Genomic DNA, 18,390 nt, shown 5'->3' on the forward strand with positions numbered 1-18,390 from the left:
CGGTTTATCACTGCTTATCGAATTTTATCGTGTTAACAGAGTGTAACGAGTTATCAAAATGATTAGATAGATTTCGAAAAATGTGAAGCTGTCAAAAGTAAAAATTTATAAAGGTATCCACAGAATTTACATTTTTGAATTACCGAAATTTATCGAGCCCTCGAATTCCACAGTTATCGAAATTGGTCGAGTTAACGAATTTTGTTGAGTTATCGGATTTTAGTGTTCTTGAAATTCATCGAACTATCGATATGTATCAAATCATTGAAATTTATCGATAAACTTGAATGTATCGGGTCAATTCCAAGTCCTGCCGAAGTCTTCCAAAGACCTTCTCAGATAAAAAAATTTTAGTTACGTTTTAGTTCCAAAGCAGACGGTTTTTCGGTTAGTTAATTTTTTACTGTATAAGTTTTGCTACGTGTTAAGTTAAAAACCCTCTCCAAGGCTTCTAAAACTAGAAAAACTGTCGAATTTCGACAGTAACTGGCACTCTAGTTCTTTTTAAAAGGCTTTAGAAAAACCTGACATATGTATCTGGGTTAACTTGTAAGCGCTGTTTAAACAACGATCTCGCCATTATGCTATATTCTAGTTGTTTCTTAAAAATACTAGACATCCGGATGTTAGCTGTTAAATATTCGCATCCGCGGATGTCTAAAAATCCACATTCGCAACATCCCTAGTTTGTTATTACGGATAAATCGATACCATCAAGGTATTATTCAAATCGGTACTTGTACTCGTATCAAACAAGGTATCGATACCTACTCAGTATCGGAAAGATATCGAGTACTTGTACATAGAAATACGATTTTGCATATTTTTCTAAGTTATTGTATTTTTTCACAAAAAATATGAATTTTTACAAGATTATTTATCTTTTAATATTTTTTACCTCCCTTTTATTAGCTCGGGATGTAACTATGTAATATTGATGCGCCTAAAAGATGCAGCGATTTCTATTCTCAAGTTACATACCTGATGACAGTCCGAATGGAAATTATAATAGCGAGGTTTTAGTTTTTCAAACTGTAATTTTATTCATACGAAAATTTAAGACAACAATTGTTTTTGCATAGTATTTTATTTAAAAAACAATATAATACATTTTTACAAGATTAATATATAAAGTTTTTTCCTTTAAAATAAGTTTAAGAAAAGAACTCCTTTTTTGTTATATTTCCTGTGTTTTCCTGAAAGGCGGTATCGAGATTTTGATATAGTTGTACCTGTTTTTGAGAAAGGCCTCTCGCGAGGGACAGATGACCCAACAAACGTTAGGTATAGACGGGCTTACTTATATAGCTGCGGAAATGTAGTGCGTATATCTTCCCATTCCTCTAATGGGTTGCTTTCAAATAAGATGCTGAAGCATAATAAGTTTTGTGCTTCCGATACAAGTACTTTTTTTTTGATACCTACTTCGATCGCAGTAAAAATAATCGAGTACAAAAATACTTGGTAAATTGAGAAAAGTATCGAGTATATACTTTGATTTACTTGTATCGATTCATCCCTATTTGTTATAAAGTGTGCGTTGACAACAATAAAAATATATTAGCCGTATTCGTTTCGGCATCCGTTAGCGAGTGGCGAATCGATTAAACAACTGGCATAGATAAACATACGTTAGCAGCACTGAAAAAGAGATTTCAAAAGTTACATTTGTTTGGAAGCACTTAATGAGTTGCTTGACACAACTAAGTTATTTGACAGTTCATAATGAAAACAAATCGGGGAAAAAATATTTAATATTTAAAAAATTTTGATTAAATTTATATTTACAACGAAAAATGGATAACGAGCTACTAACTTTAGTAAGAAATGGCTTTTATTTGTAATTGAGATGTAAGGATGGTGAGGAGCAGTGAGATGATGTTGGCCACTTTTAAGTTGTGGGATATCTGCTTTGTGGAAGCGGGACGGTGTGATGTTGCTGGCGATGGGGATACTCCTTGCCTTTAGAATGGTGCGTGATATATTGGTGCTGCTGAAAGGTGGGAGGATAATAGCTGTTGAGTTGCTGCTGGTTCCGAAGGAGATACTACCAGCGCTTGTGCTTGTACAGTGCCCGCATTAGGTTGGCTTATTGGCAACCAGAGCGCTATTGCCGAAAATCTCCATCTCCTCCATATAAGAGGCAATACATGGAGTATCTCCAGTTCTTACAGCGTTGTCCTTCGCGCACTTGAAGGCAGACAACAAAGTCCGCATTTTGCCTTCTAATGCAACCGGGGTTGTGGAAGGGTCCTATATAACAATAAAACAAATTAAAAAAACACAAATTAAAAACACTCATTCAACTTACTGTGAAGCCTTGTGCTACCATGTCTTCCAAAACATGAGCATAGGCATTTCTTTTTTTCCTAGTGTGAAGAAACTCCTCCTTCCGGGCCAAGTAGCACTTCAGCAAACCTTTGGTTTCGACCACTGTCCACACCTTGCGTTTCCTTTAAAAAATGCTTATTAATTTCTTATATTAAATTATTTAAAAACAAAAACTAAATATTTACGATTTATCTTCTGTTGCCATTTTTGATTTTAAATTCTGTTTGCTGTTTCAAAAATGTTAAATTTGAAATTGTCATGTTTGGCAGTAAAAAAACTTGTCTAAAATTAGAAAATAAACTTGGTAGCACTGAGGGAAGCTGTTATACCAGTTTTATGAGGTGTCACCATGCTCGTCAGTGCTAGCTAACTTTGTTGTTGCTTTCACATACAAATTTTCTGACAAGCGAGCAGAGCTCTAACATAGCGAGCAGAGAAGTGGCGAAACGAATGCGCCTATTTTTTTCCTATGTATAGCACATGATACAAAAAAGAAAGTAGTTCCATTCTCACTTTTTCGTCGCCATATTAACAACATGAATATTAAGCAGATTGTGACATTTCGCGCTACCATACCCAATATCCAAAGTCCTTCAAATTTTATTATAAATTTTTCCGTTTTTAAATATGTACGGTTTGTGTAAGAAATCTGGTAATACTATTGTGCAATAGAGGTCAGGTAACACGTTAAAGTTATCCGGGCCATACTGGTTTTTACATTACCTCGTGTCTTATTCGCAGAACTTCCTGTAATGACATCTTAATATTGCCTATGAGTCTAATGTTTTCGCTATTTGGATATTTTAATACTTTAATCAGTAAAAGTACCGTGAATTCCTTAATAATCGGAACTGCCATATTAAGCACTTCTAAGGCAATTTCAAGAAACAAACAAAGATTTTCTAACGAAAGTTCTCGAACAAAATGTTGCAACTATACATCAAATCTTCAATAATGAGACTCACATAAAAGGCATCCCGAACTTCAGGAAGTTTGATAAAAGTGTAGAAAAGTGGTAGATTTATGTTCAGCAGATGGAACACCATTTCGTCGCAAATGGAGTATCCGATGAAAAATTAAGGCGCGCACGTTTCCCTTCATGGATTGACACCAAGGCAAGTTGTTGCAAAAGCTTTGCGATAACGACATCGCCCAGAAATCTTTCATTGATGCGGCAAAGTTCTACCACCACTTTCCGGAAAAGCAGCATGTACTGGCAGCTCGATATAAATTTTACTCTGTGCGGATGAAGCCGAATCAAAATTACGCGGACTGAGTTGCAGAACTTCGAGGGGCAGCGAAAGAGTGTATATTCGAGTGCACAAGAGAAAACTGCCATGAAACATTCACTGATAATAGCATACGAGACATGATTATCATGCACGCTCCTCACGATAAAGTTTGGAGCACCGCACTACAAAAGCCGAATCCAACCCTGGATGAAGTCTTACAAATTGCAACTATGTGCGAAGCAACTGTTAAAACATGCATGGAAATAACAACAAACAAACCAAAAAGAGCGCAGTAAGTCTGGAAATAAATCAGCAGTAGCCAAATCCTGTCCGGCCTGCGGTATCGCTCACCATAGGACACAGTGTTATCATTATCTAAACGAAACCAAGTGTCGCTTGAGTCAAAAGAGTGACCATATTAGAGCCGCATGCCGAGCGGCGGCAGCGCCCACGAACAAGCAGCGAAAGAGTTCACAAAAAAAAAACGCGAGGAAAATATTAGCACCATTGACAAGTTCACATTCAAGAATATTGAGTGGCTGGATCTTATTTCCGAAGAAAACGATTGTGATGTTAAGTTATCTACTGATTATAATAGCAAGTCTGACAAAATTTTAATAGATATTGTGCTTAATGAGAAAAAAATGCAGTTTCAAGTTGATACGGGTGCATCATGTTCGCTAATTGGACTGCAGACATATTCACTACTGGGAAAGCCAAAGTGCGAAGCTACCAACAAAGTATTGAGAGCTTACGAGGAGATTTGATTGACGTGAAGGGCGCTATTAAAGTAAACGTTGAGTGGAAGGGTATGGTCAAACAAATGACATTGCTCGTCGTGGATTCACATAAGGCATCCAACATTCTCGGTATGGATTGGTTTGGAGCATTGAATTTCAAATTATATAATAATGATCAAAACGAAAACGAAGTCATCTCTGCTATTCACGGCCAGGCATCGTCGAACGCATTGACCACTTCTCTAAAAGAATACACCCAGCAGTATGCTGATATATTTTGAAAAAGCCAAACGGGAAGCTAAGAATCTATGCTGATTTTAAAGTGGGTGTTAATTCTCAAATCGAAATCGACCGGTACCCGATTCCTCGCATTGAAGAGCTTTATCATAAACTACAAGGTGGCCAGTATTTTACGAAAATCGACTTAAGTGAGGCATATTTGCAAATCGAGTTGACCGAAATGTCAAAGCGTTTATTGGTTTGCTCCAATTTCAAAGAATGCCTTTTGGCATCAAACCATCAGAGAAATGTGTGGACGCGATCAAACGCATGCCTAGACCGAAAAACTTGCAAGAAATCGAAGCATTTATCGGTAAAGTAAATTATTATAATAGTTAGTTAGTTAATTTTCTGGGTGTACTAGAACCAGAGACACCGCGACCTAAAAGATCTTTTGTATCTCTTTAAAGGAGTCCCTAACCCAATGTGGCCAAGATACCTTCGGCTTCCCTAATGAATCCTAAAAGGGCATTGGTAGACGAATTCCTAATAACAGGGTTCGACCATCGAAGATTTAAAATAAATCAGTCTTTGTCTGGCTAAAGCCGGACAGTGACAGAGAATATGCTCCGAAGATTCATCAGCCTCGAGGCAGAGCCGGCATTCTGACTCTGTGATCGCTCCTATTCGGTGCAAGAGCAGTTGAACACGTGTTTATAGATCCAATGACGGATAGACATGCCAATCTTTGGAGTTTGTTAAGGTGAAGTATGGCTAAACAAAGGTTTTTGCAGCAGACCTATTGCGAATTTGTGTTCGCTGGCCAACCTATCAATTGTGGCCGATGCCCCCTTGGCATGATGTAGGTTAGCCTGTAGCATCCTTAAGGTGCTCATTGCTTCCGCTGAAGCGACGCTTTAACGAGACACTCCTCTTTGTCTCGTCGGTACCCCTTTTCCCTGGCATCGCCGGTCCGTTTTGGTCGTACGGTAGTGGTGGGTTTTACTGGCTTGGAACCCACATCTTCTTATCGCCCAATGGTGACAATCAACGTGGGCTGTCGAGTCACACTCGAAGCCTAGGATCCAGTCCCTGTTGATGCAACAGGTAGCACAGTTGCTTGCCTGTTGCCTGGCAGTGATTTGGATCATTGTCCCGAAGGTGCCTTGCCAGCACAGGTCTCCGTCTGCGGAATTGGTTAAGGAGCTTTTACCTCGGCTGCTGTCTCTGCTGTAATGGCTGAGCCAGCTGCAAGCATGCCTGGCGGCTCCACTGGTAGATCGCCGCCCGTCCATCTCGTGTTCAGCCGCGGCAACAGCTTCCCTGGCCTCCTCCGCAGGCTTGGTGACCTCCGCCTCTATCGGTTGCTGCTCTTTAGCTCGCAACAGCAATTTTACGTGGCCATATCTGTAGGCGATGCTATTTTTAGCCGCAGTAAACTTTACCATCGAATCGCGGCCAATTACGATGACCAAGTGCAGAAACTTCTTCTGCACCTGTCTTCGTTAAACCTTCCAGCACGCCGTTGAGAGATGGTTCTGGGTTGCGAAACTACTTTCCTCAACGAGTGAAATATCAAGACCACTCTTGGCCTTGATATGGTCGGCGTGTAGCCGAAGCCATGTCTCGGTTTGTGCGTCCGAGCAGACGACGAGAAGCCACCCAGCTCGTGGGACGCATTTCTCAAACTCTGGCTTTACATCAGTCCCCGATCGCTCAATCAGGACATCTATTACGATTTTTGGAGCTGAGCCAGTTGCTCTGCTCCAAGTGGTTTGTTAACGGGGTCAACGGGAATGAAGCCCAGTTCGACACTACTCGCCCCCTTACTGTAGGCAGCTTTCATTGGCCCCATATGAGCCTGTCGAGGCTTCTTTGGGACAGCGTCACGAGGGGATTGCTCCTCGGAGCGCACCTGTTTCAGCTTCCCATCGGGAGTTGAGATGCTCTTGCCTATTTGTAGAGCCTAAATTATTATAATAAGTTCATACATAATTTTTCAACACTCGCAGTGCCAACAAATAGATTGAGAAGAAATAATGCCGTCTTTTAATGGGGGCAAGAACAAGAAACTGCCTTCCAATCCTTGAAGAATTTGGTCATTGAAGCATTCCGACTTGTACATTATAACCAGTAGTGTCCAACCTGTAGCTCGCGGGCGCCGGTAGCTCACGGGCGCGACCTAAATTTGAGGCGCCCGCAAACAATAAGATGAACAGAATATTTTGTATTGAATTGAAAAGTTTAACAATTGGAAGCTTTTTTGGTACATAAGTAAGCTTTTATTTTTGAATTTTCACGAACTCATTCACTTCTTATCTTTCTATGCTAGACATGACAGAATCTCTGTTTCAGGATTTTCAAAACAAAAACAGCGTAATCTCAGCAATAAAAAAGTGTCGTCATCTGATGACCTACCAAACGATATTCATGGCCAAATAAAAAGCGATTTCAAGAAATGTGACTAGGTTTCCTTACAAATGGATGAGTCGACCGATGTTTCAGACTCTCCGCACTTATTAGTGTTCACCAGAGTGGTATTTTCTGATTTTTCTGCTAAGGAGGCACTTTTAGTCAATCTGACTTTGGAAGGTCGTACTCGTGGACAAGATATATATATATATAACGTAGTGAAAAAGAAGGAAAATCTGATTGCAAAAACACTCAACCTTGACAATGGTATGAGCACGATCATTCGTATGGTGAAGTGATTTTAAGAAGTTATCTGAAAATATGAAGATTCAAGCATCATATTAAGTTTAGTGGGCATGTGCTGCGAGTCGTACGATTTGAAATCGGTGCGATTTGCAAACTATTTTTGATTATTTTTAGGGAAAGTAATAAATATTTCAAATGAAAACGGCGAGAAACACATAACTTACGTCATATCTATCGATTCAGGCCAAATTTTGCCGTTTTGTTAATCAATCTCCGAAGAAGGTTTTGCAGATCGCATCGATCTCAAATCGTACGAATTGCAGCACATATGTTTACAATAAAATGAATGTTCTTCATTAAAATATTATGCGCTGTTATTAATTTAACTTAACTGTATAAACTTTAATAATAAATAAATATTTTAAAAGGATCAGTTAGTAGAATATATACATTGAATATAAGAAGAGTGAAACGAGTTAACGCAGTTAAGATTGAAGTTAAGCTAGGGGTGCCCGCGTATTATAGCGATAGTTTCAAAGTAGCCCTTTGTCCAAGTTCTGTTGGACACCACTGATTATAAAGATAAACTACCTATTTTACTCGCAGTCGACGCATCCAGATTGGGTATTGGTGCGGTGTTATCCCATTGTTTCGCTAATGGTTCGGGAAAACCAATCGCGTACGCATCAAATACACTTAACAGCAGTCAAACAAATTATTCGCAGATAGAAAAAGAGGCATTGGCTATAATATACGGCATGACCAAATTTCACCAGTATCTCTACGGAAGACAGTTCGAGCTGGTCACAGATCATCAAGCGCTTACCGCGTTGTTTCACCCGTCTAAAAGGTTACCGGTGATGGCATTACACCTTGTACAATGTTGGGCTATTACACTTCAGGCATAATGTCATCCCAAAACGCGAATGCTGATGCGCTCCCACGTATGCCACCGGGTGAAGATCCTGCTTTTCACGAGGAGGAGAACAGCTTGTTTAGGATTGATGTAAAAGACCAAGCCGGGGTAATCCAATTTTCAATAAATGAACAACTTATTAAACAAAAACCAGAAGCCGATGAAAATATGTATTTTAGGGCTGGCCTCAACGTTCGCTTGAGACAAATCTTGAGCCGTATTTTAATCGAAACCTTTATTTATCAATACAGAATGGGGTGTTATTGCTACATACCGAATACATAAGAGTAATAATACCTAAAAAAACTTCAAAGCAGGGTATTGACGATGCTCCATGATGGACTACGTCTGGTTTCCCGGTATCGAACAAAATTTTTTTGGAATATACGACAACTGCTCCATCTGTCAAGCGACTGCTGCACTTCCAAAGTGCGATTTTTTCTCCTTGGCCGGAAGCCACACATCCATGGGAGCGAATACATTTGACTTCGCGGGCCATTTTATAATCATATGTGGTTGATTATTGTAGATTCCTATTTAGAGTTTCCGAATGTTGTTGAGTTATATGCAGCTACTACACCAACGACAATAGCAGCACTCCAGCGAATCATATCCGTCGAAGGGCTTCCGTGCACCATTGTAACATATAATGTAACGCAATTTACCTCCCAAGACTTTCAACAGTTTTGCAAACGAAATTCTATTCAACACCTAACAACTGCACCATTTCATCTTGCCTCCAACGGGTTAGCAGAAAGGTTCGTACGGAGTTTTAAAGAAGCTTTTACGAAAATTATAAAGACAGAGCACCACACCGAGCGTGCTTTGTACAAATATTTTGCCACGTACCGAACCACACCTAACCCCGTACTCGGTCAATAACCGGCAGAGCTACTTCATGGGCGTCAACCTCGAACGATCCTCGCTGCAATGTTCCCATAGCCTGTTCAACATCCAAAATCTGGAAGTAAATTTTTTATCGGCGCGAAAATTTGGGCGCGAAACTATGCAGGGCTTGAAGGCCAAATACAGCAAACGTTGGGCAAGTAGATATATCGGGTACAGACCGATAGAGGATTATGGAGGTGTTACCAAACTCAACTACTGATAGTCTAAGAGCCAGTGAACAGCATACTTCATGTAATTTACTAAAGCTCAAATTTTGTTCAGTCGAGCCTTAATACCTTCTCTACTTGGAAGGGCCACTAACTAAGCCCGGCAGCGGTCCATACGGCGTCACGCAGGTCGCAAAGGTAGAAAATTCAGACCAATTTCGAAAGTACTTTAATAAGTCTGACATTTAAGTATTTTGACATTCAATGTTATTATTACTCGAAAATAATAATGGCAGATAATTTTGGGGGTTTTGAAATCATAGCAGACACTTTTGGATATGTTAAAAAAATAAAAAATTCAAAAGTATTTTAACAAAAGAGAAATTTTAATATTTTACTTATTATAGTATTAGACGCCTGTATTTATCAGGTAAGACATTCTGTCCGGCAATTACATCCCGGCAGACAGCGATACCTAACCTATAGCCCGAGCACACGTACACAATAGGGGTATTCTCCAAATCTTGCAAAGCCATTGCACGTAGCACGGATTGCATAAATTGCAAACACACAACAAGAAAATTCATGGGAAACAACATTTCCTATCGCTGCAAAATATGCAACGTCGAAACCCATGTATATATTTTGCAAAATAGCATAGCAAGATAATAGCGACCCTGTGCTAGTTGTTTTGTTGTTGGAATTGCTACATATTTCTCTCATTCCTCTCATCTCGCTCACTTAATTTTTTTTTGCTGTCTCTTGTTATTGTATTTGATACATAATTTCGCTGCTTGCTCCCCATGCATGCTACCACTTTGCAATGGGGTGTTCTCGTACTCTTCGAAATTTGGAATAGTATTTTTGCATTTCGTGCAATCCGTGCATCGTGCAAGACTTCGAGAATACCCCTAATGTATAATGTACACTATGTCACCATACTTTTTGCTATCAAAAGTCGACCTACCTAATGTACCAAAGCAAGTGCACTTACCAGTGCCCAACAACAACAATACACAAGGGCCAACCAAATAAACATATATACGCACAAAAAGGAAGTGTCAAAAAAATTGCAACCGGCTGACTCAGTGGAGACGGCGGGATTGCTTGAGGGGGAACAACAGGGCAATATACAAAATACTTAGGGCAACTGGAATTTGGATAACAACATTGTATGAGGGAACGGCACCAACTATTAACAAGTAGCAAACTACCTACAAATATGACTATTAGGGTGAGCCCAAAAACTATGGAACAAATCACTCAATATTCAAAGGCAACCAAAAGTACTATATGACAAAACAAACTGTAATAAAGAGTCAAAAACGCCAATAACAAAACCTTGTTTGTTGGTGCACCGGAGGTGAGGTCCAACCAAAAGATTACGAACCCACTCGCAATACCACCCAATCTGCCGGGGGTAACTTTAACCCACCAAGTGACTGGGCTATGGGTGCGGGATGCCAAAATTTGTTTCTATAGACTGGTTCACCTATTTCTTACCTCGAGTATGGACGCGAACTACAATTTGGTAGCACAATTCAATGTCTTACTACAGCAAGTAAATCTAACGCACTTGTGGGAGTGTCTAAATGCAGAAACGTGGAAAAATTCAAAAACGCTGGTGTTTGAACGTTTTGACAGACATCTAAAATTTCAGGACATTCTCGCATGCTCACAGTCGTCTTCAATGTCGTTTAAAATACTAAGATCCCTCGAAGATAAGCGGCATGCTACCTATTTACAAAAAGCCAATTCCATAATTCCAGAGTTTTCGCACAGCTCCGGTTATCAACGAAACATTCGCTGCGCTTTTGCATTGGCGGCCAAATTTATAGATTTAATCAAAATAATTATTGTACTATATGCAACCTAAACAAGCTAGAGTCTTTGCAACATTTTCTGTTTGAATGTCCCATATATTCGGATTATCGTGAGCATTACTTAAATCACCTGATTGTAAATGGTACACCATCAAATTTCTTATGCGACCTCACAGATAACCGTTCAATTAAATTACTTTATTATTATATAGCTAATAGCTTAAAATTGAAATCATTTATAATTAATGAGTCATTTGTTTTACCTCTTAGAAGTTAATCCATAAAACACTTTAAATTGTAATTTCGAATGTAAACGTAGAGAAATATCTTAGGAGCCCTCCTGCTCCAAGAGCCCTAGGCTCTTTTAAGCAGTAATAAAATTTAATTGAATTGAATTGAAAAAGGAAAGGATAGGGAATACAATAGGGGAAAACTACCGACAACTCTACTAGCCAAATACAGGCAAAAACACAGAGGATACTTATGCTGTGGTCGGGGTGTACGTCGACTACTGGGTGCTCCTGCAGGGCTACGCCGCCCAAATCCGATACCAACACTGCCAACTACTTTATCTAGCGCCTCGACTGGCTTCTTATTTTGCCTGCTCGCCCGCAGTCTAAGTGTCTCTACTGGCACTTACGCAAAATCACCAAAAAAAAAACCACTGTACCGCGTCTAGTACTAAATAACTATATATGTAAATTAAACACTTCAGAATAAACAAATTCGCATACAATAGGGATGTTTCCCTGATCCATGCTCACTTGGTTCTGCCCCGGCGCGCAGCTACAAGTTGGGCCGCAACCTACGCGCCTGTCCGCAAAACCATCGGGCCTCAGTGCTGGTTTTGTTGTTGCCCGATCAATTGGCGCCGGCCCGTTAATTCTTAAAACGAATTGGGCGCTTTTGCGGTCGCCACCACGCACACAAACAACCACCATCGACGTTGCCATTTCCATCATTCGGCGGACAACAAAAGTGCCGCGATAAGAGAAAAAGACCCTACTGTGGGTTTTCGCGTCATCTGTTCCTATCCTGTTACTATTGGTCGGTATCGTTTTGGTGCGAACACCCCTAATGGAGACTGGAGCTGTTTTGCTTTTCAACCTGAGCTTTAATTTACTCAACTAGTTGCCGGTAGTTTTCGCTCCTCTCGGTTGGAGTGAAAGGAAATAAGGGTAAGACGAAGGAATATATATAAGAAGCTTTGTTGCGGCCAGTACGCGACAACTAGACAGCTACGATAGAAAAAACTTTGCAACTTTTAAAACTTATTTAAAAGGATTTTACGGTCATAAAAATTTTCGGCCTTGGCGAGTCCTAAAAACACCCGAAATGCCTTACTCTTCATAAAATATTCATAGGTGTGTACTCGTATTGAGAGGACAAAATTCTCCAGCAGCAAAAGTTCTGAGAATTTAGCAGCATTCGTTCTCAAAAAGAAGAAATATCAACAGAAGTACGAGAACGCAAAATTTGCAAAAACTTGCAACCTTCGAAACAGCTGATTAATGCACAGTTGCCACTGGTGATTAATTTGGCAATTTATTTTCTGCTTGGTACATTTTCTCCAGATTTGGCATTTTATACAATTGAATAGTTTTGGATAAGAAAAACCTTTTTAAAATACAAATTAATTATATCGGAGTGAAAAGTTATTTTTCTCATAATTATTTGTGATATCACATGGTGACGCATTCAAAAACAAGAGTATCTCCTCCAAACACGCATCAGTGATCAAAAAAAGAAAAAATTTAATAGATATAGCTACAGATGTAGCTTTAAAATTATAAAATTTTCATTTCAGCAATCAACTTACCAAAACCGAAAACTTCAGCAAAAAAACATTTCAGCATGCTGCATTTAAATCTATTTTGGTAAATGTAAAGGAAAATTATGGTACAAACGAAAAATGTCATACGGTAACCATAGTCAGCACACACTAAAGTAAGCAAACTGGAGATTAATAGCAAATTAACGAAAAATAAACTCAACAAACGTTGTGCTTACTAAATTTACTCACTTTTTCGTTGTATACTAACATTAATAATAAAATTTGCAATAAATAACTCAAAAAGGCCATATTTTCTTTTGTTTATTTACAAACATGTGTTTCTGATCAGTTGATTTTCTTACTTGCAAGTTTTAGCTGGGAAAAATTTTTCCAGCGGAAATTTGCAGCTCTCTTTCACATTTTGCTCTCTCAATTTCCCCTACTTTGCAAGTTTTTTGGGTACGAGAACGCAAAACCAGTAAAAGTTTTCTAAAACTTTAGATAGTTGGGCGTNGAATATTAACGTCGTTGAAAGTACAAAACCGTGTATCGTCATTCTGCAAAACCGCGTAACTGACATTTGCTGCCAAAATGTGGATTTCCTCACACAAGCCCTTTGCTCAATTCTTATCCACTCGTCCTGAAATATTTTAGCCAGAAATGTGATTGCTTTATAAAAATGAGAACCATTTTAGAATATGAGTGTTTTTACTCTCTAGAAAATAATTTATGCAGCCTCGCATACGCGGATTTGTATTATCTTGATACGCGGGTTTTACTTTAAACGACGTTATGAGGTATTTACATGAGGAGAGTAATAGCGAAAATAGTTATAAAGAAAAATCGATTTGGACTCACCAAGGACGAATATTTTTAATGACTCTAAAATCCTCTCAAAGTTATCTTTCAATCTAAGGGGCTAATTGCAAACTTATTTTCGCAACCCAGTATTATGTAGACTTACATCTGTTTAATCCGCATTCAATTGAATTTACTTTTAAATATATGTACATATAATAGCTTATAAAGTGATGTAAATTGAAATATTTACTGCAGTAAAATTCGAAATATGGGCTGATTTATAAACAAAAATAGGTGATATACTTACATACATAGGTAAAATACATACTTAATACTTGAAATTGTCGTAAGCATAAAATAGTTCGAAATTTTTTTATGGTTTCTTCCGAAAATAATTGTCTCTTGCATTTTTTCGCAGGGAACAAAATGCACACTTTATTTTAGTTGACGAAAAAAGGCTTTGTGGCGAAAATAAATAGAATTCCACGGTTCTTTAGCAACGTGCAAAAAAAAATTAAAATATTTACATTTGTTTTAAGCAATATGAAACCAATAGATACAAGTAATTTTTAATCAAAACCAAAAAAAAACAACCGACTTCAATTCTCATTTTATAATTTAGGAGTACCGTTCAGATTAAATTTGTTAGAGAGCTCACATAACACCAGTCCCAGTGCTCTGATGAATCCAAGCATTTTCGAGGGAGGTAGAGAGTGCTATGCATAGCCTCTGGCCACATCCTTCCCAGTTGTGTTAGCCTTCTTCTCGCAACCGCCGCATCGCATTCTAAAGCTGAGATCACACGATTGCCGCAAATGCACCAATCTGGAACAATTTTTATTGTGCTGTATTGGAGCACAATAAAAAAATTGTCCCAATCAAATTCTGTACAGTCACACGGTTACCTCTTTTTATACAATTTTGATTGCCGCAAGTTGGTGAAAAGCAATATAGTGACAATAATTGCCCCAAACTTATCACACGATTGTTCTAGCATGCGGCAATCGTGACAATTAGATGTTGCGCTGACTTCTAAATTCTGTTTTGTTCTTTGTTGTGTAAAAATGGCGTATTCTTAAAAAAAGTAAATTGCATCTAATTTATATATTGTGGGCTCATTTTATGCATATTTGTTGTTTGAAAGCAAAGAAGTAAACACTTGAGTCCAATGAAAACTGACGCATTTATTTAGAAGTTTGAGTGTACAGTTTTTTTTTATTTCTCGACGATAACTACAACGTGATATATATGTGGAGTTCAAGTTACAAGAGTTTTTTTTTTTAATTTTAGTTTTCTTTTTAATTTTGGCTTTTTTATTAATTACAAGTAAAATTGGTACAAAATAATTATGTATGTTGAAATGAAAGCTGTGAATTTATATAATTTATGTTTGGAATGAAATTTCATAATTATATGTACAGCTCGCAACAAAAGATAACACCTGAACATTTTAATCAGTCTTGACTTTTTTCTTCTGTTTGTTTAATGTTAATTTTTTCTATAAATCCATAGCTCGTTGTTTAGTAAAAACCACATAAATAAAAATTTCAAACTTTAAACAACAATTAGAAACATTTCTTAAACTTTTGATAACAATTCAATGGTTTTTAATTTGGATTTCTAGAAAAAAAATTGTTATGCAGTTTACAAAGTAATTTGCATAGAAGAAAGTGCATATACCGCCAGCTAAAAAAATTATAAAAAATCGACAGGATTTTTTAGCAACTTCAAACTTGCACCTCATTGTACTAAATTTTAATGAGCTATAAAACCGAATAACAATTTTTTTTCTAGAAATCGAGATTAAAAACCGTGCAATTGTGTTAAAAAATTTAAGAAATTTTTAAAATTTTTGTATAAAGCTTGCAATTTATGCGGTTTTTGTTACACAATGAGCTATACTTCTATAGAAAAATAATGAACACTAAACAAATAGAAGAAAAATAGTCAAAACTGGTCAAAATGTTGAGGTTCTACCATTTCGTCGTGGGCTGTATTGAACTTTTAAGTTTTTTTTTTAATAAATTTATACTGTCATGCCAGTTCGCCAATTGGCGACATAAAATACCTTTCGTATTCTTCTCGTATGAGTTTTGCTTGTGGTGGTATATATCGCAGCAAAGAAGATTTGAATACAAATTAAATAAAATTAAAAGTTATGTTGCTTCCTAAAACAAGGATATTGATTTCAGTGATTTTTGGACACATAAGGAAGCAAAAAAGTAAATTATTAATAAACAGCCTAAATATTGTTGTGTATTGCTCACTTCAATTGCCGCACAAGAACACAATAAATATTGCCGCAATTTTGAAATTTTCATTGCCCCATGATTGCCAATCGAGCTATCACACGATTGCCGCAAGTGAGTTGTATTTGATTGGGCATTGTAAGCACAATATCGGCCTCTATTGCCGCATGAGTCAATTTATTGTGAAATCACACGATTGGGGCATAAATTGAGGAAATAATTGGTGTATTGCGGCAATCGTGGGATCTCAGCTTAAGAGATGCCGTGGGGTTTCTGGTGTTATATCACAGTGCCGATACAGGTCGTCTGCACTAATCCCCAGGGTATGCATGTGAGATCGCAATCTGCAGCATACCTGTTAAAAATTTCAGGTTAACCTTTTGAAGAGTTTTTAGTTCCCTAGATCTTTTGGGATTATAGCTTCCGTGAATTATAGCTACGCCAGCAGTGAGAGCGAAGTTGATTTCATTGAAGATGAATATTATATTCTGCTGTCATGTTTTGTCTGGTGGTCGAAAGACAAGATCATGCAATATTCTTTGGAAGAACCGAACTGTGTACGGCAAGCAGGTTCCTCACTTCGGATGACTCCAGGTAGTATATTTTACAGGGTTTACTTTTGATATAAACCATAAATTTTTTCTATTTGGGGGTGTTTCAGGTGCTGTTGTATTTGCGGTATTACGACTCTTTGACACTTTGACTGTTTTTTTTGCTCGAGCGCATTAAGCAAACTGTTGTGGAGCATCGGGAACACACGCCGAGAAGTGAGTCTGCCTTGACGCTGGTAAATCAAATTTGTGCCATTCCACCACCACCACAACAACTGTAGGAAGCACATAATCATCGCAGCTACGCATGGTGCATCATACTCCGTCGAGAAAGCGGGCAAGGTGCTACATATGCCGATGGTACTATCGATATTATCGAATGGTTCTATTTTTTGCACTATCCAATGGCCGTTGGCCACTATCGATAGTCTTTGTTTGAGGAAATATACATATTTAGGGTATTCAGAGTTTACTTTTAAAGTTAAGTTTAAAGTCACACATGTGTTTCAAATTGTCAATAAAACAAATATAGTCAGATACATATTTAAAAATCTTTCAAATTGCGCCCAGCCTATGTTTTTCTGCTTCACTTTCCATTTTTTTAGCGCGAATAATTAACTGATCAGAGATGCCAGTTTAACACAAAACAAAAAAATTAGACAAAGTGTTATCTCTAATTGGTAAGGGAACCAACAACAAACAAAGTTACCACATGGTAAAATGTTTTAAAGTTACCAGGTGACAAAATTAACACAGTAGATAATATAGAACTGTGAGCACCCTAATTGTTTATATTATATGTACTACTTATGCATTTTTTTTTTTGAAAATGGGAATTTGGCAACATCGAATTATAGCCGTACTATATTTGACAAGTTTTAACAATTAATATTTCTTTTTTGTTACTTTTTTATAAAACGGGTTTTTACGCGGGGTTTGTTAACTATATTTTTATAAAAAAGTAACCAAAATAAAAAAAATTTTATTAAATTAAATTTAATTTAATTTATATAAATAGTTACAATTTAAATTGCAATAACCTCTATCTGATCTTTAAACTAAAATAAAATGAACTAAAAGTAAAATCCTAGTTTTAATATATAGCGTGAATTTTTAAGACATGCGTGGGTACTTAAAATTATTAACACTTTTAAAAATAGCTGTCAAAACTGTTTTTTTCTCCTGAAAAATTAAGGTTTTGCAGATAGAGGGTATTGAATATAAGCCCTTTTGGAATAATTTTTTTTTGAAGTAAAAAACCACTGTTTAGTTTCTTCAAAAAATATGGTAGCTTCAATTTAAAAGACAACGTCAAAAGCACAGTTTACGTCAAATGGGAGCAATGGCGGTTAAGCAGAAGAAGTGAAACTACCTTTAGATATTTGTATCATGGTAAAACCGTTCTCTGAAATCGTTGGCCATAATGTTTTTTTGAAGTTTGCCAACATTTTAAAATCATATAAAATTGAGAGTAAAAAAAGGAATTGTTCAAAGTTGTTGTTGTTTGAGATTGAAAATGAGGATGTGTGTGTGAGTTTGTGTGTAAAATTTTAAGATTAACCCCTCTATTCTAACAGAGTCACAAAACTTAGCTCATCACTGTTGTGATTTCAAGTGCGCCGAGAAATGTGTCACAAAAAATTCGATTTTGAGTGCTAGAAAAATACACAAAAATTTAAAAAATTGAATTGTAGCGGCATATTTTTTGCAGCGGCAAGCTTTGAGGCGCGGTAGAAATCACAGCAGTGATGAGCTAAAGTTTGTGACTTTGTTAAATTTCTTGCAAACGTTAAGAATTTTTAAAAATTAGCGACAATTTTCGGATAGCTATCGCACATTTTGACGCATGATATAAATCTTTCTGCGTCAAAAAGTGCGATAGCGATTCGAAAATTGTCGCTAACTGGTTTCAGAATCTCCCCCAGGTCCTGCACCTCTCCGATCTTTGGACGATCGTCACGGCGATAAGTTCGTTCAAACCATTAAAGTCGCCGGGGACCGATGGCATCATACCTGCGCAGCTGCAAAGGCCTCTGAAGGT

The 18,390-nt window shown here is 37.5% G+C and overlaps 1 protein-coding gene across 1 annotated transcript in view; it reads left to right on the top strand.

The window, feature by feature from the left end:
• Top3alpha (topoisomerase 3-alpha) overlaps window positions 1–12,755 on the top strand; it is a gene marked incomplete at its 3' end in the record, with an annotated part of 123,675 nt that extends 110,920 nt beyond the window's left edge. The window contains exon 10 of the mRNA XM_017612950.1: window positions 12,748–12,755. Coding sequence (XP_017468439.1) covers window positions 12,748–12,755 — 8 coding nt within the window. The remainder of the gene's footprint in view (window positions 1–12,747) is intronic.
• Window positions 12,756–18,390: the final 5,635 nt, after the last annotated feature.

This window comes from Rhagoletis zephyria, unplaced genomic scaffold (genome assembly GCF_001687245.7).
Source record: "Rhagoletis zephyria isolate East Lansing unplaced genomic scaffold, Rhagoletis_zephyria_1.1 Rzeph_scaffold_00592, whole genome shotgun sequence".
Taxonomy (NCBI): Eukaryota; Metazoa; Arthropoda; class Insecta; order Diptera; family Tephritidae; genus Rhagoletis; species Rhagoletis zephyria.